The following is a 23,715-nucleotide window of genomic DNA, read 5'->3' on the forward strand; positions in this document are numbered from 1 at the left end:
AACCTACTAATCCGTAAAAATGCAGAATGTAAAGAATAGAAGAATCGTGGGCTCATTTCGGCTTTCTTTGACCATTGTATGAAATATGCACCAAGGTATTCTTATTTAGAACCAGGGCAGCACACTACATCACTCAACCAAAAGAGGCTGGCTTCAGGACGCCGTTTTGTTCAATAGTTAATATCCATGCTATCAGTCAGGCAATGGAGAAATCGAAGAAATACAGCGTCTATCTATGGATTCTACACTATGAACAGTCATTTGATTTAGTTGATAGTAGAGGACGTGGATGCACTGCGTAATCAAGGAGTACCAGACGCATAGGTGAATGTCTTCGCTAATATCTATAAGGACTCTACAGCTACCTTAATTCATTACGAGTGCAAAAAATGCCCATAAGCAAGGGGGTCACGAAAAAAGACGCAACGTCTGCAATACTACTCACTGCATCATTAGTATAAGTATTTAGGTCAATATTTTTTATAGCGTTAGGAGTGAGGATCAACGGTGAATATCTCGGTTCCCTTGGCTTCGCACATGACATCCCTGTCTTTCGCTATGCCGGAGATGAATTCCAACAACTGACGGGTAATCTCAGGAGTTATAGTAGTGTAGATGAATAATATGCAGAAAACAAAGGTGATGTTCAATGGTCTGGCATGAGAAAAAATTTATTCGGCGCAGTCAGCCTCCAAAATATGCTAAGAATACCTTTATCTAGGCCACTTGATCACAGGGAACCTCGATCATAAGAAAAGATCAGGAAAAATAAAATAGACGCAGTTTCGCCCTAAAACTGAATCATCGATTGCCAAAGCAAATTAGCAGATAGCCATACGAACTAAAGATTGTAGTTCTATCGGCCGTATCAACTTGTAAACATTCGCTTACTAATTAACTTAATAAGCCTTGCGCCGGCACGCACAGCAAACGTGAACACATCGCACTCGATGTTGCTGACGCTCGGTCTGAGAAGGCTGGCGCGAGGAAACGCGGCAGCAGCAGCGAGCGAAGTGGCATTCGTGCTGTCTATCGCTTCAATGCAAAACAAGCGCCGAGGACGCAGGGGCCGCACAAAGCTACGAGCCGCCGACGTACGTAGGTTCTGCCCCCAACGCAGACAGCTCTCAAGATACGGCCGCATGAGCGCGCAGACGTCACATGCGCAGTTGCAGCTGGAGAGAACGTCGCACTCCCTCGCCCTCCCCCTTGCACCTCGCAACGTGAGGTACCTTGCGCGCGATAGTAGACGGCGCGCTTCCTCTTCGCATTCATCTCTTCTGCGCGGGCGAGATGGAGCTGTGATCGTTAGCTTCCCTCGCACGCTTTCACTCGCACATATAGCATAAGGCGGGCGATCACGGTGTTATCGCCCTCGGACTACATACGGAAGCTCACGCCGACGGCATAAATGCGCATTGGACTGTCTATGTAATTGCTATCGCAATAAAATGAATTGGTGCACGTACAACAGGCACTGCCATATCATAATCGGCAGCTTACCGCTATGCTGAAAAGAAACGTGCACAATGATTACATTCTGTTAATACAACTAACAAAATTTCTGCTAAGATACAAGGCAGAAATTTGAATGGTAACGAAGAAGCTTGAGAAGTTTATAATCACGCAAGTAAGCAATGGAACTAAAACTTTAAATGTTACGTTAAGGTGTGAATTACAGGGCGATCGGGGGGTAGTCGATAGTCTTGTCGACACTAAGAGGAAAAATTGGAGCTGGGCAAGCGATGCAATGCGTAGGACAGAGACGCGGCGGTCTGTTAACAGAATCGATTCCAAGGGAACAAAAGTGCAGTCGAGGACGCCGGATAACGAAGTCGTGGGATGAAATAAGGAATTTTCAGGCATATTTCGGTATCATCTAGCGCAGAATTGGGGTAGGTATAGATCTCCTGGAGATACCTTTATCCTGCAGTGGAATAAACAAATATCACTCGTAATGATGGGGATTATGTGGTGCAATGATGCCTCCCTTTTGCGAATATCCCTGCAGAATAAATGGAGTACCAGCGCATAGCACGCCAAATTTTACAAGTGCAATCTTGGGCTTTGCTTATGACAGTTTTCCTCAACGGCTGTTTTGTCAATAGCAGAAGCTAGCGGAGGCCAGTGATTTAAAAAAAATATATTAACGTGTCAGTTCGTGAGCGCGGGTCAAGCGCAAGCGTATGGGGGATGTTGCCTTTTTGTGCATTGCGCGTAGAATGTTTAAACAGTGATTTGATTGTGCGTAAGTGTGGTGTTTTCTTCTTTTTCTTCAATGCTTATTGCCTATTTCGCATGTAGTATGTCCAAGTTTTGATATTTATAAAGTGTGAAGTGTCACTAGGAAAGATGGTAATGCACTGTAAGGAAATGCAGTCTTTATTATTTCAAGCAATTTGGTGATGTACTATTCACTCCATTCATTTCCCTATTCGCCTCCCTCTTCCGTTGTCTCCTGGGCACGCCCAGGCGTCGCGGTTTGCCCGACTGGTTGAGCTCGTTCCCGGCGCTTGGCGACAACTTCATGGTCGGTCGACTCGCGCGCAGCTTGCCACCGCTTGCGTCGCTGCTCCGTCCTTTTTCGCTCGGTGTTTGACCTCACGGTCACCACGTGAACGCGGTACTGCTACATTGGACACGGAAGCCGTAGCAGCTGCCAGGTGAAGTCATCCCAGCGCGCCTCCGCCAGCCCTCCTCCGCGATGTTTCGCCTCCTTTTTCCTTCCCCACTTCGCTCAACGCCAGCTAGTTTTCTCTAGGTGGCGTTGTTTCGCCGCGCGCGCAGCGCACTCCTTCGCACTTTTCCCGGCGCCCGACGTTCTTCACCACCCATTTTGCGCATTGCTCCGCTGGGGCTCGCTTCCCTCGCAGCGGCACACATAATCTCAGCAATTTCACAGACCAGGCTTGTACGATCGCGCGTAAAAGGTGGCTGTTTCACCCGAAAGGCGAAGCATTGATGACAATAGCAAGGTAGTCGAAACCTACGCTTACTGATTAAACTAACGCGCGTTGTGTTATGCGCGCACAATCCAAGCACAGTCACAACCAACTGGATGACAGCAAATAGTCGATGTCACCACGTCACCGTGATGAATATCGCCACATCGTGCAGTCTGACGCATGAGATTACGCGAGGTATAATACTAGCGGAGTAGGAAACAGTGCGCACCTGACGTGATTGCTTAGTGGCTATGGTATTGGGCTACAAAGCTCGAGGTCGCGGGATCGAATCCCGGCCACGGCGGCCGCGTTTAGATGGAGGGCGTAATGCAAAAACAGCAATGTGCTTAGATTTAGGTGCGCGATAAAGAACCACAGGGGTCCCAAATTTCCGGAGTCATCCACTACGGTGTGCCCTATAATCAGGTCGTGATTCTGACACGTGAGACCCTATAATTTTTTTCAGGAAACGTTGATTGTGAAACCACCAGCCATCTTGGCCTTCGCAACTTCTGCAAATTACCTCAGAGATGCGGCGCGTGATCAGCCGGGATAGAAAAGAAGCATGCTCTACTGCTCCCCCTCACCCCCTCCCTAGGTGAACGCTTGAGAGCACCGCGCATCATGCCACCATCCTTCTCTGGTCAACCTCGCACACTTTCCTTTGCACCCTCAGCAAATTGGACGCGGGGTGCGGCGTCGAAATTTTCTACAGAACCTCATGGTGATGCCCACTGCGACGACAGCGAAAATTCGGCTGGCATGTCTATATACATTCTTCAACAAAAAGTGCGAATAACGGGACACTGAAAAGAAACACGACACAGGCGCTGACTTCCAACAAGTATGCTTATTGCGTGAGCGCAGAATATGTCGGCAGAGGAGTAACAGTAAAAACACAAATGGCATGAAAACACGAAACGAATGACTTGTGATTGCAGGTGGGCAGAGATAGGTAAAATTTGCAGATACCCGATTTCCTTGTCTAATAACTGGATGGATGATGAACTGATGCATGAAGGAGCACGTTGGGTGATGGCCAATGCTTCTATAATTTAGCGCGTGCGCTAGTCAGCCTGCTATTGGATGACAGTGACTTTTCTGAAATAGCGGATGTGTTTACACAAACATGCTGTGCAGAACAAGATTGCTGCTCTAATTTTGTTTTATGTTGTTCGCGTGCTCCCGGAGACGATCATTGAGGCAGTCCCGTTTGTCCTACGTAGGAGCGCCCGCACTTCAAAGGTATTTAATAAACAACTCCGGTGATGCGCCTGGTGAGGGGCTCCTGACGCTTCTTGTCCCAGCCTTTCTTTTCGTGAAAACGCCCCTGTAATTAGATTTCGGTGCACGTTGAAGAACCCCAAGTGGTCGAAATTTCTGGAGTCCTCCACTATACGGCGTGCCTCATAATAAGGAAGTGGTATTGGCACGTAAAACCCAATGATTAAATTAATTTGAACTTTCCTCTCGTATGTTCAATTCGTATTATTTGACGCGTATGCATAGATAGCCCGTCTTTGAGTTCGGCGAGATTGTCTGAAGCTGCGAGGGCAGCGGGCGCCGGAGGTGGACGGCGCCTGGAAGTGAAAAGCACCGCCGCGTTCCCGACCTCTCCCTCTTCACACTCACACACTCTCTTTGTCGCTCTTTCTCTCCGTTTGTGCTTCGCCGCCGCGGTGTTCGGTGTGCGCGTTCGCGGCATCTCCTCCTTGCGTGTGTAGCAATATGCACTTTCCCTGTGGCACACCAGGCACCGTCGAGATCAATGCTACTCAATGCAGCGTCCGCGACCGCATTCGCGCCCTTTCTTTGTACTTTCACGCCGTAGTGCTCTCTGTGCATGTTCGCAGCGCCCATACGCTTGCACGTACACCGCGTTCTCGAAGTGAAACGTGCCTAACTTTTGTAACTTTTTTTTTCATTTCGCGGGCCTCAAACTGCGGCCTCCAGCAATTCTTTGTGTATTCAATAGCCGCTTTCAAGATGCCCTGCAGTCGCACGCTCGCTTTTAATCGCCATAGAAAGCAAAGGTGATTGAAGTGTGCTTCCTAAATTGGTTCCTTCCTGCAAGTCCGCGGCAAGGGACCGCTGAGCACGAAGTCGCGGGATCGAATCCCGGTCACGGTGACTGCATTTCGACGGGGGCTAGATGCGAAAGCACCCGTGTGCTTAGCTTTAGCTGCACGTTAAAAAAACCCAGGTGGTCGAAATGGCCGGAGTCCTCCACTACGGCGTGCCTCATAATCAGAGTGGCTTTGGCAAGTTCAACCCCCATAATTTTCGCGGCAAGGGAAACAATCCGGCTCGCCTCTTCCTACCTTCCGTTGCAATAGCCATAGACAGCGAGTGCGTGATTGCGACGTCATTTTCGAAGTCAACTGTACTACGTAATTGAATCTAAGTTAATGACGAACTCCCTTCAACGTGAATGGGAGCATGCGCAAGATATCTTTCTAATTGCCATTTGCATCCTTTCGCCGTCTACCGGCGTAGGTGTTGTGGTTTTTCTCAGATTCTCGCAATGCTGCCTGGGAGATAGGTTTGCGGCGGCCGCTGGACTGAATCTACTCTGTGATAGGCGGCTGCAGGAACTCCACGTGGCGGACAACGACTTCTCCGTCGCCGCACTGTCCAACATGGTAGGGATGCTGCAGGTAAGTTGTACTGCTTATGTAGGATTGCTTAGGCAAGAGAGCTTTGTCGAGTACATCATTCACCAAGGACAAGCCTGGTACAGGCCAGCTGCAATAAAAGTTCACTCCGGCCAAATAATTGTAAATGAGTAACAGATAGGTTTTCTAAAATACACTTAATTTGTTAAAGTTCGCCGTCACACTTAGCACACGCAAGGAGCCCTTAAGCTAGGTTACTCAAATGAGAAATCACTAAATGAAGTACACATTTAAAAGCATTACTTACACAGTAAGAGAAGTGAATTGAACTTCTACCCAATTACTTCGCCATGCAGCTTCGAAATTGCTGAATACGACTCACGAGTCCGCACTGTGATCTATAGTACTTGGAACAAACCAGCACGATGACACCAATGTGCCCCATCCGCCGGCGCTGGTTGGCATGCTGTATTGCTCTGGTAACGCAGGGAGCGCTAAATTGTGAGTGAGGTCTGACCAGGCCTGCCTTAGGAGCTGGTTTAATGGTGTCGGCCATGCCACAGGGTTCACGGTTGCACGCAGCGTGACAAGTCATCAGCGTTGCAGCTCCCGCTAACGTGCCCTTGGTATTAGGGTGCTTTGCAAAACAGTAAAGAATACTATGCGCAAATGGCACGTTGTGCAATTCGGCCTGCTCCGTTTAGTACCAGCACGAGAATTCCACTTTCCAAGAAGTCCTAACAGATTTTTTTCCTAGAATCAAGAGCATTGCGCGTTGTCCCGACAAGGTGTTAAATGAAGGTCTAGAAACCTCCAAGCATAGGGATCAGGACTTCCGAAACAGCGAGAAAGTTAAGATATATTTACACCTCCCTTTAGCACCACGTTCTATTAATTTCTTTCTCGTACTTGAGTTTTAGGCACTCATTTTCCCCTTGTCCCTCGAAAAGGGAATAGGATGACCTCATCGTTGGCAATCAAATGTGTCGAGCTTTTCGCTGGACTCCGCCCATGCTGTCACACCATCGTTGCCGTAGCTGCCGCCTACAGTAAAATCAGGAAACAGTCGCAGAGAAACAAAACGGTCGATGCCATTTTAACTGCAGTCGTCGTCTGTTGGCTTCTGGTTGCAATTAGTGGAAGCAAGCCTTGCAGACTACCTCTTGCACGGAAAACAAGAGGCAATGACACCTTGAAGCGAGTTTCTTTCGCTGCCTCTCGCCGCCGTTTATTTATTTATGTGGACGAAGGTGAAAGTCGATTGGCCCAGGCAGGCACACATTTCTTTGTCGTTTATGGACGCCCCGCAGAGGCGCCTGCATCAGCAGGCGTTTGGTAAGTTGCGGCACCACGTACCCGAACACATCAGTGTTGCACGCTCCCGCATCTAGACGCGTGCGGCTTAGCCGTGTCTGCTGAAAGGGGGATCTTGGGAGTTGAACCGATGCTTGGTATTTGGACCTTTAAAGCCCCCACGGCAGAGCCAACACAGCTCTTCGGCCTCTGCTTCACATAGACGGCACCTCCAAACTGACTCATCTAGAGGAAATCGGCAGTCGCCTTTTCCTGTCCTCCTCTCCCGTCTTCGACGTTCTCTCCCACTTTTCACTCTTTCCTGTCTTCTATTCATTTCTTTTAACTTCCTATTTTCCGGGCGGCAAGAGTTAACCTTCTGTAATGTATCCAGTCTTGGGTATATATGTGTTACGTTATAGTGGGAACGTACCACTTGTGTACGCAGAATAATTTTTCTAATCCCGTAACGTCCCCAGCTTGGGCTTTGAGGTGGGCGGCAGGCGTGCAGTAATGCAGTAATGTTAAATGTGGATTCTATTCCCCCTCCTTCCATGGTCGCTCCCTGAAGAGGGTACGCAACGATGAAACGTTCAATTTTCTCATGAAATCAAAAGAAATATTTCCTAAGTACCATGTAATACATAGCCAACATGAAACCAAGACAGTCAGCACATCTCCATTTGTCGCAAAATCTGACGGAAGCAATAGGCTCTGGTTACAAAGTAACTGAGGTGGGAAGCGGCGACCTTCTTCCGGAAGTGCGTGAAAAGCTTCAATACAGCAAACTGAAAAAAAACTTGTTGCGTTTGGTGACATTCCTGCCTCGGTGGGCCCCCGCCGGTCAATGAACACTGTGCGTACTGTCATTTCTGATGACGACCTGCTTGAACTCAGTGAAAGCGAGCTGTTGGATGGATGGCAAGATCAAAACGTGATAAAGGTGCAATGAATTAAGTTACGGCGTGACAAGGAGACTCCAACGAAGCATGTAATAACATTTGGAATAATAACGTTTGGAGTGTAGCTCTGTGGAGCACGCCAAGAAAGAAGAAATATCCCGGATCACGGGCCCTGGAAAGGCCTCGTGAGCTAACCGAATTGATTTCTCTTGACACACACCACAAAACATTTCCAATATGGTTGCACTGATAATGCACTGAAATGCGAGAGGTCTAATACACCATCTTGATGACATTAAGGAACTCCTTGACAAGTTTATTCCAAGGGTGCTTTGTGTGCAGGAGACTCACCTCACCCCTTGACACACTCTCAGATATTATGCCATTTACCGCAACGATTGCAATGACGCTTTCGCCTCGTCAGGCGGTGTTGCTATAATATTTGATAAGGGGTGTCGCCTGCCAGCATTTACATCTGCAAACGCCCCTTGAGACAATTCTGATCAGAGCCGCGCTGTTTAATAAGCTAGTCACAGTTAGCTCTCTGTACATCCCTCTCAGCCATCAACTTTCCTTAACAGAATTCCAGATCTTTATCGCAGAACTCCCCGAAGCTTACATTGTAGTAGGCGATTTAAATGCACAAAATACCCTCTAGGGAGATTCTCGTTGCATTAAAGGAGGGCACTTATTAAAAACTTCCTTTTATCCACGAATGCATGCTTAATAAACAAGGAAGAACCCACATTCTACAGCGTGGCAAAAAAACTTCATCATATATAGATTTAAGTATCACATCAAGTACACTCTTGCCATACCTGGTATGGAACGGGATCAAAAATCCATATGGGAGTGACTACTTCCCAATTGTCTTAAAGTTAACAAAGGCGATAACAGTTCTCCACATCTGCTCCGTTGGAAGGTCGACTGTGCTGACTCTAAACGATACAGATGTCTGACACATTTGGCCTTGGAGGACATCTGCACTCTCTGAATCGATGATGCAGTGTCATATTTGCGATTTATAACTGATGCTGCGTCAATATGTATCCCTGAAAGGAATGGATCGCCCTCTAAACGACGTAAGCCTTGTGCGAATGAGCAGTGTAAGGAGGCTAGCAAAAATAAAAACGCTTGAAGTCGCCTTCGCCACTGTCCAACAACCAAGAACTTGGTCAGCTTCAACAAAATAAATTCGGAAGGTCGAAGAATGCGCCACTGTGCCAAAAGGGAAAGTCGGCAAAAATACATCTCTAGTATTAATTCATATATAGACGAAAGAAAAGTTTGGAATAGGGTAAAGGAAATAAAAAGCTGCGAATCTCATTCCCTACCATTCGTAAATGCACTTATTGACCAAGCTGATTCTCTAGGGGCACATTTTGAAAAGCTTTCTAGTTCATTACACTACTAAGATGCATTTCTTAGATACCGGCAACAAGCGGAGCAACTGCCCCTGGGTCGGAAAGGGAATAGTAATCAACCTTACAACTGTCCATTTACCATGGCGGAATTTCCCGCTGCATTAAATGGCTGTAACAAGTCAGCTCCAGGAAGTAACAGTATACCTCATGATATGGTCAAACCCCTACACCCTGAAACCCACAAAATACTACTGTCACTTTTCAACTCCGTGTTCTCTGCCAGCTGCATTCCATCCGCCTGGAAGAGAGCATTAATCATTCCGATACTAAAAGTAGTCAGAAGCCCAACTTCGGTCAACAGCTACAGGCCTGTATCCTTGACATGTTGCCTATGTAAACTGCTTGAGAAAATAGTTAACCGGCGTCTCCTCCATTTTCTTGTAATCCCGGCCACGGCGGCCGCATTTTGATGGGGGCGAAATGCGAAAACACCCGTGTACTTAGATTTAGGTGCACGTTAAAGAACCCCAGGTGGTCAAAATTTCCGGAGTCCCCCACTACGGCGTGCCTCATAATCACAAAGTGGTTTTGGCACGTAAAACCCCATATATTATTATTATTCAGTTTCTTGTAACAATCTACTAGATCCCCTACAGTGTGGTTTCAGGGAAGGTAGATCCACAACTGTTCACCTTGTCCACATCTAGAATATTCGCGATGCTTTTGTGCATAAGCAGTTCTTTTTGTCAGTATTTACTGACATGGAGAAGGCATATGACACCACGTAGCGTTTCGGAATTATTCGTGACCGGGCTGAAATGGGAGTCGGAGGCAATTTGCTGAATGTCATCCAAGGTTATGTCTAACTGCACGTTCCGTGGCAGAGTTGGTAATGTGCTATCTCGTCTATTTACACAGGAAACGGGTGAACCACAAGGTGGTGTGCTTAGCTGCATTCAATTCGTTGTAAAAATTAACTCGCTTTATATTATCATAACGCGCACAATGTTTTATTCTCTGTATGTAGATGCCGTACAAATAGGTTTTAAATCGTGTAGTATTTCCATCTGTGAGGGACATGTACAGTTGGACTAAACAAATTGTCAAAGTCGGCTAAATTAAGCACGCCAAAAAGCACGTGTGTTCTCTTCTCGAACAAGAGATTTATATTGCATGATGGCGCTATTTATCTTAATCGACAACAGCTCCCTGTGGGGTATGAATATAAATTTTGGGCCTCATTTTAGACTCTGAAGTAACATTTATCCCTCACTTCAAATATCTGAAGGCAAAGTGCGTGAAGACAATGGATCTTCCGAATCTCTGGTCCCGTACATCCTGGGAAAGTGAGAAGGTGCATCTTGAGCTTGTATAAAAGTTTAATAAGACCGCGCCTTGACCACGGCGCCATACTGTATAGCTCTGCTACGCCTTGTGCCTTGAAGATCCCCGATTAGACTCCCTACTTCGGTATCTGTCTTGCTACAGGTGTTTTAGGTACTAGTCGTATAGAAAACCTATATGTTGAATCGAACGAATGGTGTATACACCTACAAAGGACACATTTAACTTTCTCTTACGGCCGAAATGTTAAATCCCATATTCAGCATACATGCCATTTTACAGTTCGCGACCTGACCGCTGCCAGGCTATTCCGTAACCACCCAGCCATCTGGCCTCTTCTGTCCCACCGGTTCGAAGTACTCAAGAAAAACAGGCGTCCCTCTTTAACAGAATATCCTAATGGCTCCCACTCGGCTTCCGCCGCCTAGGGAGCGGCAGTCTATCCAATGTGACATCTTTCTTTGAAATATTGAAACGAGCACCTGAGGCTTCCATACAATTCTTTTTTCTTGAACTTAAAGGGAAGTACTTCTGTGATGAATTTTACACAGATGCTTCGAAGTCTCCTGCTGGTGTTACTTACGCAGCTCTTGGACCCTAATTTTCAACATCTGGGGCACTAAACCCACACGCCAGTATCATTACAGCAGAAGCGTACGCTATACTCTCGGCTATTAAACACATAAGGCTCACAAATGTCGCTAAGGCTCTTTACACTCATTAAGTGTCGGGTGAGCGCTGATTAGTTTACGAAAACATAAGCATTCCGTTTTGAATGAGCTGTGTAAATTATTGTGCTCCGCATATATGTGCAACCAAACAATTGCCTTATGCTGGTTGCCTGGTCATAAAGGTACAAAAGGCAAGTAGCTGCTGAAGAAAACTCTACGTCAGTGAGTTTTACCCCATCCCTGCCACAGATCTAAAGTCTTTTCTACATCGGGAACTGAGGAGTCATTGGCAAGTAGAGTGGGATGCAGAACGATTTAATAAGCTCACACATGATGAAACGAAAACTATGGAATTGGATGAGTGAGGAAACAGCACGGTACAAGGAAGCATTTCTTTCTCGATTAAGAATAGGACACACTTTGGGTACTCACTCTTACCTCCTGACTGAGGGCGATCCTCTGACTTGTATTAAGTGCGGCAATAGTCTGACCGTCCTCCATGTTCTTACTCAATGCCCTGCAGTAGAAACAGAGAGAAAAAGGTATTTCCCTTTTGCGTATCTAGGAAATATACCTCTTCACCTGGCAGTTTTCCTTAGCGATGGACCGCTTTTTAACCTGAAAGTAGTCTTAGAGATTTTAGCTAAAGCAGGTACTCTGAATATCATTTGGGAGGGTAAATTTTAGCGCACGACTAACAGCCCTTTTATTCAAGGGCTCTTTTGAAGATCTAGTATCACTGTCATGTGTTGGTTTGTTGCATCACGTCTTTAAGGAAACCCGATTGCCATCGCCCATGTCCCTAACTAATCAGTGTCATCATTTTAGTACCTTTATATTTTACGCTATTTACGGCGACAGTTTTGAGTGCCTCTTACGGCCATATCACATCTACCACGATGAATTAACTGCTCACGCCATTCACATGACATTGTTAAAATTACAATTTTTCATGTCGCTCTTTGGCCATAACTGGCCCTTGCGCATTAAACACCACATATCATCTTCGTTTATGGACGCCACAATATTGTGCCATGTGTACCTTTTACCGAGCGTTGCCCCTTGTCACTGTGCCGCAGAGTACGACTACTTGCGTACATACGCTTGCAGGCCAACAAGACGCTGCAAGCGCTTTTCATCAGCTTGAGAGGTACGCAGCCCCAGGACGAGATCGCCGGCCTGTTCGATCTGATCCAGAAAATCGACGTCTTCTCCCGCCTGAGACTGGTCTGGTTCCACCCTCGTGGATCAGACTTCGCCCGTGGCGTCCGTGCTTCCCAAGTGCCCACCATTGTGCAAAACCTGGACGAGATGGGAGAGGAGGACGCGGAGAACTTCCTAGACGCCCTCGTCTCCACTCCCAAAGTTGGCATGCTCTTACTCCAGTGCGCAGAGCCTGCAGGACCACGTGTGGTTCGAAAGCTTACCGACACTTTCGCCCGGATCAGCTCCCTAGGGAAAGTAGCGCTCATTTACCTCATAACGGAAGGGCTGGGGACATGTTGCAATTTCCCTGTTCAAGCACCACGTGAAGCGCAGGATAGGTAACCACGTAAGATTTCGGAGGCGCTGAGTAATCTTATGAGGAATCGAATTTCTAGCCTGCTGATCGAGAAGTCGGTGATGCTTAGACGCTCAAAGCTCAGAAAATGGAATAAAACAGAGAGCAAATGCAACGGAAAGATATAGGCTATTATTTGCCTCTCATTCGAAAGGACATAATCTGAATTAAACAAAATTAAAATGGAATAAAATTGAGCTTACCGCTGGTGGAAGCCCAAAACAAAATGTCTGCATCATGCTTGCGCTGCTCTCCTAGCTGATAAGTGGTCTTGGGATATGTCACATCAGTGACTGAGTATGCGCGCTGGGTGTGTACACAGTGCACTGAAATCACTGGGTAAACGTAAATAAATATAAACACCGCCTTGTGTATTCGCTACATAAACGCTTGCTACAAAAGACGAATTATTCGTTCAGCCGTTCCCTGCAAATCATGGATGCTTTACCTTACGGTACGTCAGCTAAACTGCCAAAGTTTTAGGTTGGCGATGCTATTAACGTTATATTAGGAGCTGCAGAAGTAAAGTGACAAGGTGCGTTGGCGTTCTCTCGTGCAGGCATTTGCTGCTGCACGTAAACTTGGCCGAGGCCGACGTGGTCAACTTGTTCCGCTCCCTCGAAGGAAACAGCAGCATCGCACTTATGGAGATTCGTCGCATCACCTTCAGGAGAAGAGCCGCCAAGGCGTTAGGGCGAATGGTTGAGCGCAACCGAACGCTGGTCTCTCTCATCGTGGACTTGGAAGACAGTGACCCCGTTGTCGACTACATGATTCAGCTGCGCACCGTCTGCCGCGAACTCAAGGAGGCGCTTTCGCGAAACCGCTTTGTCATCGGCGTCACCGTGAATGTGGAGAGGGGAAAGGATCGCTCCAGAGACCCTGTCATCTTGGGCGCTCTCCGGCGTAACCTGGTGGGTGCCTGAATTTCCCTTTTGTTACAAGACACTGCTCATAGGAATGTAGAAGTATTACTTTCCGACTATTCGTTCCTCGCGTAAATTGAAACTCCTATAGGGTTCTATACCTTAGACAAAATACTGAAAAGCCTCCGAGCGCCGCAAATAATTTATTATAATAGCTTTTGTGCAGCTAGTGTTGCTTTCGTTTCCGAAGTGGATACTGTGTTGTGACCTCAGTATGCCGTGTTTGGCACACATTGGCACACATTGGTAGACTTTGACTAGCTTTGCTCACTTTGACTCACTTTGGCTCACTTGGTCGCGTCGAACGCTGCTACTCGTTGTGAGTGCCTATGTAGCAGCACACGGGACGATCGAGCCAGCCGTAGCGTGTGTCAAAACATTGCGATATCTTGCTCTCATGTTACGAAATACAGTCAAGACTTCATAACACAGTAAAAAACGAAACCGAGACTGAGTGCAAACATAGGTTTCGGCTGAAACTGACTGACAAAATGCATGCAGTAATTTTCCTGGTGTCTAGGGGCAGTTGACCTTCACTTAAACCAAAGGAAACTCGAAAATATCGCGTCAATAGGCATTTAGATCGGATAAAAATTTGCGGGCCTTATAACCGCAGTATAGTATCTATAGCGAAGTCATTCATAAGTGGTTATATATGTATATTAGTTGAGGCGATCTATAACTGGCTCTTTTTTTCTGTCGTAAAATATCACTTTACCCAAATAGTGCAAATACCTGCTCGACTTACGAGAAACGGGCAGGTTGAATAAATGCATGGTTCCGAGATTAAAGTCCCTTAAACTTCGTAAGGTAGTGCCACGCTTTGAAGAATGCCCCTTCCTCCTCGCGCACTCTTGCCGAGGCCGCCGCCGCGTCGCTACTGGCCTAATAGCACCACGTGGGCCGTCGCGCCTTGCTTCAGTGCTCTTTTTTCTCGAGAACCGTCTACGGAGTGGCGAGGAGCGCATATTGCCACCGTTGCTACGCTGGAGCAGTGTAGGTGGCGCCACGGTGGAGGAGGGAGCAGAAAGAGGAGAAACCTCGGGGAGTGAAAGTGGAGGAGGAGAGTGTCGCTACTTTACGAAGTTTAAAGGGAAGCTGAAACACTTTTCGAAAAAAATGAGTTTTCTGCGGCATTCTACAGTTATGAGTCCCCTGAACACGAATATCTCGTTCAAAAAGGGCGGAAACAAGCGCAAGCGGCTGTTCTTTCATGAAAACGCGCACCAGCGCCTCAGGGTATCGCGCGAACGCCGCTGTTGCCCGTGATTGGTCGGAGCCGCTGTGACGTCAATGGCGGCAGTCGCCGGTCGGCGCCGCCGTTTCAGAGCGTAGCACACTGTTCTATTCCGGCTTCATAGCTGAGTTGTAAGCATTATGGAACGTTCTCGCTGTCTCGGACAGCTAGTATTTTCACCGTACATGTTCGAACTGACAGCCGATACGGAAAACGATGGCGGCAACGACGATGTTGAGTGTGCCAAAAGCGAGAGCGATGTGTGCACCTTCTCGCGCGTTGTAAATTTTAGCTGTTACGTATGCTTTTTTTTCATGTAGCTGCACGTTCCAATGACGGGAGAAAGAATGCGTTAAAGTGTCACTGGGAACTTGCTGCTGGAAGAATGCCGAAGCACTAACTTCGCATTAGATTGTAAACACGGGTACAATTCCGCGATGTCAAGCACCTTGCCGCTGCTTGTCTAAAGTCCCGTGGTTTTCTGAGCGTGGATACACGATCGCGAACGTAAGTGCCGCGTTTCAAGGCGCGCACTTGCAGTGCTGCGAGGTACAGTCATGGAAGTTGCTTATCATACACATCCAGGTCGAGATGGCCAGGGGGATTATATGTGCAATATTCAGAATATGGTTCGATGACTTTGCGATTGTGGCTCGCTCAAGAATCGGTATGCGCGCTCCATGCTAGTGTTGACATAAAGATATTAGGCAGTTTTAGACCGCCGTGTGGTGAACATGATAACTGCAACCGTACGTCGAATGTCAGAAGTCAAGCCTATACTCCATTTCATACTTCAGGTGCAACGCTGTGGAAGCTACGCACGAAGTCCGGTTACCAAAATTTATTACTGCGCGCGTTTCGGTCTATGGTTCGCAGCGTGCCAGCGGCGTTTGCTCGCGCGAGCATGCACGTGAAGCTGCGGCGACGGGCTGCAATTAAAGAATGCCGAAAAGAAAATTGATTTAAAAGGACGTACACGGATTGTTTCTATGGGTAAATTCTTTTTTTTTCATTCAGAACTGAGCTTATATATGAAAAGTTTTCTCAAAAATCGGGTCAAGAAACACCGAACTTTTTCTAAGTGCGAACGCAGCCACTGCAAGAAGTATCTCAAGCCTCCACAGCGTTGCACCTGATGCATGAAACGGAGTTTAGCAACGCTGGCAACAACGCATTTCCGCATTTGTCGTAAGGCTATCCGGCTATCGGGGAAATGGTCCGAGCACAGCACAGTTGATTTCGTCGGCACGAACTTCTCTCCTCACCGCACTGCGCTGCAAGCTTCTTTCTCCTTCGGGAACCTGTGAAACACCACATCGTCTCGCCCGCGTGTGTTCGCGCAGCCGAATGCTGCACAGAACGAGGGCATGTTGGGCGCCCTTGGCTGTAGGCACTCACGCAGCACAAAAGGAAAGAAGAGTTTACGAAAATCGCAAAACAAACATGAGCGGCGGCGGCGGCGGCAAATCTCTCGTAGCGTCGTTCAGTAAAGCGCAGGACGGAGAGAGGCATGCCAGCGCATGCCAGCACGCCGGTCCGGCAGCTCGGTCCCCGCCAGTGACGTCATTCTCGCCAATTCTCTCCTCTGGCAACCACCTCACCCGGCGCTCCGGGAAGTGATAGGGGCGTGTCCGCGGGGGTATTTAGAAAGTGATTTCCGCCCCTTATATTAACAAAACGAAGAAAAAAATTTCGGAACCGTAAATTATTAGGTCTGTTCTTCTCAATCCCAGCAATTCATGGAAATTGAAAACCGTTTCAGCTTCCCTTTAAGGGGTTTTATCAGAGATCAAGCAGAATCTCCGTTTAGTGGACACTGGCTGAACCACGTACATTGTGAATCGAACCACGCACAGTCTGGTGACATTACATGTGCATTGGTCCGTGTGCGGAATGCATGAACTTAAAATGCTTCTGCCATGATTGTAGCAGATTCAAAAACGATCGTGGTAGTAGTACCGTCACTCGGTTATTGTTTCGTTGTATTCATTAACAGTTTGCGTTTCCACAAAATTAATATAATAATAAAAACGGGATTCATGTACAATTAACGAAGTAGATAGAGCATTAACTTGCTACTTTACTTTCGCTGTACAGGCATACATACTTTCTTATAACCAGTGTGAGATCCACAGCAAATGACGTATGAAATTGCACAATAACCAAGTAGGTGTAGCATACTCAAGGCACAAAAAGGCCCGACGGAGTGCCAAAACTGAGACTGAGTGGCTGAGTGTCAGTACGGCATGGTATGACAATTTTCTTTCAGATAAACATAAACGTCCGACGCATTTTAGTAAAAAAAATAATGTGCCTTTGAAATGCGGTATTTGACCAGTTAACTCCTGTAAGCGCGTTTCATTACCACCATATTTGGCCGAATTGTTTCTAGTGAAGCGCCACCGCGAACATTTCAGTTCGTGTCACCGACCACCCATCGTCACTAATGCGTGATGGTGCTGCCTCCTGTAACCTAAGTTCGGGGCAAATCGGCACAGACGCGCCATAACCACCTGATCCGCCGGGGGAGGCTTCAGGTGGATGGCTAGTTCGATTGCTGGAACCCGGCGAGTTGGAAATCGAACAGCTTTCCTTGGCTCTAAAGCCCGTTTCCGGGGTTGTCGGGTGGTTTGAATTTTACAGCCGATTCCGGTCACGTGCAAACACGTTGCGAGGCAGGTTCATCGCCCAACGCTTACTACTGCACTATAAACATTTTTACGCCTTTGTAAGTGTGCAAAAGGCGTTCGGCTGTCTCATGGCTAACAGCCTCACGTTTAAGGGCTAAAGCCAAATTGTTGGTGGGGACCGATGATGGTATCTTGTTTGCCAACTTTTTCTTGCAAGTAGAAATGATGAAATCTGTGGCAGGCGACATGAAAAGTCCATTAAAGTTTCATATCTATCCTTGCGAAATTCTGTCGGGTATTTCTGCGCTGGCAAAGCTGTCAGAATGATTACCTGCTTTTCAACTACGTCTTTTATCATCGCTTGCCTAGTTAGAGCTCCGTTGTCGTCCTCTATAAATGTTTGATGTAATAGTTCTGCGGCAAACTGCAAGGTGCAGAAAGGTAATTAAGGTAAAATGAGATCCACCCAATCGCAGCAATTGCTACAAAGGAAACCAATACGGGTTCTTCGAAAGAAAAGTCTGGCCGTTGAAAGAAAATTCGTCCGCCGAAGAAAAATTGCTATGATTGGGTGGATGTCCCATTTTCCCTTAATTATTCCATAAATTTTTGTAAGGCCCTAACGGTAGGGGTTTCACTCGTGACCAGCAAACACCCTTAAGGGGGTAAACATTTTTAGTCTGGAGGTTCAGACGCTCCAGTGGAGCGCTCGGGAATTACAGCCCTTCTTTTCTCCCACCCCCCTGAGTCGCAGAGACACATACCGTGTCTCTGCTGCTTAAATTGAGACGCGGTGTAAATGTTTGACTATCGGTGCGGTGCAGTTATGGACACGGTATCCATCCAGAAGTCTACAATTAAAGTAAAAATAATTTGCGTGAATTGAAATTGCGCAAGAACGTGGGGATTGTTTTGTCACTACGGAAATGGAGAACAAAAAATAAGAAAATTATGGCAGAACCCACCTCACATTGACTGCCGCCGGTAATGAATTTGCATTCACAAAATGCAGCAACAGACTGTATTCGCGACGGCATGACAAGTCTAGATGCCGGAGTGATGACGCTGTAATGACTATTACAATGTCACGAGCACGAGTATATACTCGCGAAAGCTGGTTGACAACTTGGGCCACAGTGTTCGGAAAGAGGCTCGATAGATCTACAGATGGATGGAGGCGTGGATGGATGGACAGGTTCAAAACACTCGTAGTAGCTAAGAATGCTTATCACATTTAAAAAATGATTCTACACAAATTATCCACGTTCACTTGAACTTTTTGTTAGAACAGATGTTAAATGTGTTGAAGCCATTCTAGTGCAGTCACCACAAAAACGAAGACAGGAGATAAGACGTCATTGGTGCTACACGCTCAACAAATTCTGTAGGTTTCCCCAGGAAGGCAAAAGAAAAAACGTGGAGAATATTGCTTATTATTTTGTGCTTTTCCTACTCGGCTAGAGAAACCCAATATATCAGTAGTCAAAGTAGCCCCTGCGATGTTCAGACGTCGCCTCTCACTGCATTACAATCACAGCAACGAACAACTTTCCCAAGAACGCTTTATAGTAAATGCCAAATATTTTTCCGAAGCTCAGAGAGCTACCTTCTGTAAACGTTGGAATAAGCCAATGCTTCCTCAATATAACTTGTTGCTGCAAGTTGTTACGAAAAAAAAATGTATGCCAAACTTCATACTGTCTCGGCAGTCGCGCTAGATCGCATCGGTGTATGTAATTTGAAGATAGAAATGTCGTATTTCTTCTGGCGTATTCACCGATACACGTTTTTGGATGGCAGTAAGTCATGTCTGCAGTAAGATAAATTGCCCGAGGTTAGCTTCTCTCACCGTCACAGGGCAACGGGGGCATGCATTTTCCATAGGTATACGAGTTTCTAAATTGACCGTGCGCTTCGTTGTCCCTTAATATTCACCAAGAAAACATTCACCAAGCAACACCTTTTATTTGCATAGCTTCCCATGCCTTCTTTCTTCATCTTTAAAAGAGCAGCATCTTGGGCCTTGAACAAGCTTGCACAACGCTTTGTATTGCACACAAAGTGACAAAGCGACTTTAAGGTTATTCCCTTAGTTTTTAGCGAATGGTTCGAACCACATTTGCAAAATGAACAACTATATCGCGCCATTAAGTTGTAGCCATAGGTAGGATGTCGACATTCCACTACATCGTAATCATGCATTCGGCTCGCAAACAGCTTTTTTGGTGGATAGACCACGTGGGATCTATTGCTGACATATTTACCCCGTTGCCTTTCTACTGCGTACCCGGGCGTTTACTGTGGGGTGGAAACGGGAGTCTTAAAATTTGAAACTTTACTTACGGCACCGCAGTGGGGCTGGAAATGGCGAGACTGAAAATGTCAACCACAGGCTTAAAGACATGTCTGCGAACGACGCCGCATACTGCTAGACATTCGGAGTAGGCTCACTGGAGGGAAAAAGCAAAACGAAGTCAAAATCAGAAGTTACCCAGAAAAACGGTCCGGTTGGCCACTCTGCACAGGAAAATGCGGTAAGGTCAGAAACGATGCAGAGCTGGAGTTATCTGTGCAGTGGGTATGGTATTGGCTCCCAAACGCCTCGAATGTGAGAATTCTTCTCGTGAACCCCATAAGTGTTATCAGACGAACTACAGCTTCTGCGCTATCATCTCTTACGTGAAACTGCCTTGACATTCGCCACTATCAGCGTTTTTCTTTTAGTTTTCTTACCGTACAGTCATTTTTAGGAACACAGTAACTGCGTTCGTAGCCTACCTGTCAAGCTCTTCTCGAGAATAAAGTATCATTTGCTTAATATCTTGAATAGCATTCTTAGATACCGGAAACATCTTGAACTGTCCGATGTCCTGATCTAACCATTGTCACTGTTATGCCACGGGGTATGGGCCAGGGTGTACTTGAAATTCGGTAAGCACCCCCCTTCAATGAACCTCTCTAGGCCAACATTTGTGACTGAACACATGCCACAGGGCACGGGCCGCTCTTTAACAGCGGGAAGCGTGATAGAAGAGATCGGCTGTTGTACACGCCTCGTAGTTACATGACACGTTTCAACAATCGCAATACGATGATTATCTAAATGCTGATCGCGATAACTTCGGCCGTCGTGAACACGACTTTTGACGGACTGTTAATTTATATGTGCTCGCGGCCAATCAGGCCACTGAATCATTCTTGTACTTGTTGTTCATTCATTATATCTCTCTACTGGCATTGTACCGAATACGACCACGCTCATGTCAGAGCCAAGACCTGTTCCGTGCAATACTTTTATTTTTGACCGCACGGCGCGTAGCGAGGCCGGTGCCCACGTTGGAAAGCTTTAGACACGCTGTTCTATACCCAGATGTAAAAAGTAGGTTGTACATAGTCATGACACCGGACATAAGGCGACACTGGGACGTATGTTCTTCAAACCTATTTCACTTTGAAATCATGCGACTATTTAGGTGCAACGATTGCACCAACATGTAGGATGGTGTTTTCGATGGTAATAGCTTCAGGACGGACCGTGCGATTTCTGCTCACATGTTTCACGCTTAATTGTGCCTTCTTCGAAAACGCAGATGCTTGCCAACAGCGCCGTCCACTTCGTGAATGGCTCCACGGAAAAGAAAGACGCCCTTGCCTTCGAGACCTTGCAGTACTCGTTCTCGATTCAATTATCCCTTCGCCTTTGTTTCGACGTCCCGGACGAGTCCCTGGAAGAAATGATCACGGAGGCACGCAGACGACTCGCTTTTGACTACTTCGTCCTCGTGGGCGTCGTCAAGGCCAGGATAGTCTGTAACCCGCATCCCAAGAGAAAGACTACTTTCGACAAGATCGGCAGGGACATGCAAGCGCGCATCTGCTCCTACCTCAGCCTGACTGACGTTGTGGACATCTGAAGTGGCGCATTTTTTTTCGGGCTGCGCTTACAGCTTTTGACAATGACGCAAGCGGGCGTCAGCGCGCACACAGTCGTTGCATGGGAAACTTTAAATTTCAAAACTAGTTTAACAAACTGCCACAACAAAAATGGACGTACCTTCCCTGTCTTCCTTTTTATTATGTAGCAGTTGAGCTAAGTGAAACCTTTTACATTCTTAATTCGAAAAATCGTTCTTGCTAGTTTTGGCGTCGAACGGACTCTGTCGAGAATGAGGTAATACCGATTACTAATAGCCCGTATCCGACAAACCTTCGCAGGGATGCACATGTACTTTCATAACTCTTTTACTTGCACACACCCACAGGCTACTTGCCCGCCTATGTAAATGATATCTATTGCCTATCGTTCGTGTTCGCAAGATCTCTGCAATTCCCACGTCTTCTCGAGTCACTTTACTCATTTTATGCGTCAAATATTTTAGTTTTTAGCAAACGCAGACAGCTACATAAATCTCAGCCGCATTTTAGGAATCACCTTACTTGTCATTTGCTTTACGAGGTGACGCTGCTCGCAGCGACGATATCATGTGTTGATTATGTGTTCCTGCTCTGTCGCTGTATTGGTTGGCGTCTGTTCTACCAGAATGACAGATGCACACCTTTGGCCTACTTGTATAGCGTTGTACTTCGTTTAACCGAGCTCAGATGAGTTACTCGGTTATGTAACTACTGATTAGAATGGAAGTAAAGCTATTTGACGTGAAGCATTGCATATGTGTGACCTGCTTTCTTTCTTTTTTCAAACTGACGAGATGGACGAGTTTTGATGGAATCATTTGATCTGGATGGACTGGGCTACGGCGGAGTCTCCATTAAAGCAGCAGAGCTCGCGGCTCTGCGCGGTGCGCTTCACATGAGTAATACAGACCTTAGAAAAGTGGCGAGTCTTCTGTGATTCATAGCCACGATTACAATGCGTACACTCGTTTCTTCGGCATGAAGGTCATGAACTGGAGCGGGAAATAGTGGAACCTAATCATCACTTAAGAGAGAAAAGGACATGACATTTTTTTCTCAAGGGGTACCCAGCCATTGTTACTACTGAACATGACGTAGGGCAACGCTGCTCGGGAACTACACGGAATGCTGTCTCGATTCCTCGCTCTAGGGCAGACCCTGTGTGAGCTCGCCTTCGAACAAATCCTTTCCTTACGCGCGACTAGTCTCGTGGCACCTTTCTTTTTGCATTTTGCCGGCTTTTTATCAGGCTTGGGAAAAAACTGTTTAATGTAGCACGTACTGAGCAAACAAAGCTCAATGGGGAATTTTCGAATGTTTAGAATTTTCACATTGACGATTTTCCTCTGAATATAATACTTCCGCACTTGAATAATCAACAGTAAATAATTATGAAATGTGGCATAATACAAAAAGTAGTGACTTGCTCGAAGCGAGACAAAATTACCTTGGTTGCATCCAGCCAGGTGGCACTCGCATATTAAGTGTTGGCATAGGTTGCATAGGTCACATGCTATAAGAGGCACCTTATTGCACAGACGAAGTCCTTCGCTGTAACTCGGACCTCCTCCAGCACTTCACTTTCGCGAAGAGTCTTTTCAGTGTCGTTTCTGTTGCGAGCAGCCTTCACAGAAGCTCCTTCAGCACTATTAGAAAGAAAAATGGTGACCACCAATTTTTCCATTGTCTTCAATTTCAAGTACAAAGACTACTTAGTATGCGGGGCCTAGAGAAAGAGCAAACATATGTTTCTACGATCGAGGTCATTGCGCTTGAGGTCGCGTGGGTGGTGCCGTCAGGTCAGGACACCACTGGCGGTAGCTGCTCCACGGACTTGATCGACGAGCGCTTATTGGCCCACAAGTGTGCGGCCTGTCATATATACCTCCCACCGCTCAGATGACGTACTAGGCGTCTCTAGTGTTCAAGTTTCACCCAACACCCCCACAAAGTGGAAGTGTGCGGGGAGTGTGTCGCCCGACGAGGGGGCAGATGCCGCCATTTTTTAGTGGGTACATTTTGCTGCATCTGAGTTTGGGAATGTTTGCGTGAGTGTGAGGGTTACTGCCTCTTCAGTGCTGAGCTTTTTGTGAGGGGAGAGGATAAATCCTGTGGTGGAGCCGATGGACCTCGATCAATTTTCCGTAATTGGATGGCAGGGACACGAAGGTGAAGGATGAGTATTGATGGGACGATTGGTTTTGTCCCGCTTGGTTAGCGCTCGAGCTAAGGAGTTCGCCATTTCGTTCCCCTCGAGTCCCGCTTTAGCTGGCGTCTACATAGTGCTATGAGATTCTTGCACCCTCGCGCTC

General features: G+C 46.8%; 1 protein-coding gene across 1 annotated transcript in view; it reads left to right on the forward strand.

Annotated features, from left to right (window-relative positions):
• The window catches only part of LOC139061282 (uncharacterized), a 46,854-nt gene extending 24,702 nt beyond the window's left edge, over positions 1–22,152 (forward strand). The window contains exons 8-10 of the mRNA XM_070541005.1: positions 5,442–5,602; positions 12,245–13,609; positions 21,079–22,152. Of these exons, the coding sequence (XP_070397106.1) occupies positions 5,442–5,602; positions 12,245–12,682 (599 nt within the window). The 3' untranslated portion in view covers positions 12,683–13,609; positions 21,079–22,152. The remainder of the gene's footprint in view (positions 1–5,441; positions 5,603–12,244; positions 13,610–21,078) is intronic.
• Positions 22,153–23,715: the final 1,563 nt, after the last annotated feature.

Source organism: Dermacentor albipictus, chromosome 6 (genome assembly GCF_038994185.2).
Source record: "Dermacentor albipictus isolate Rhodes 1998 colony chromosome 6, USDA_Dalb.pri_finalv2, whole genome shotgun sequence".
Taxonomy (NCBI): Eukaryota; Metazoa; Arthropoda; class Arachnida; order Ixodida; family Ixodidae; genus Dermacentor; species Dermacentor albipictus.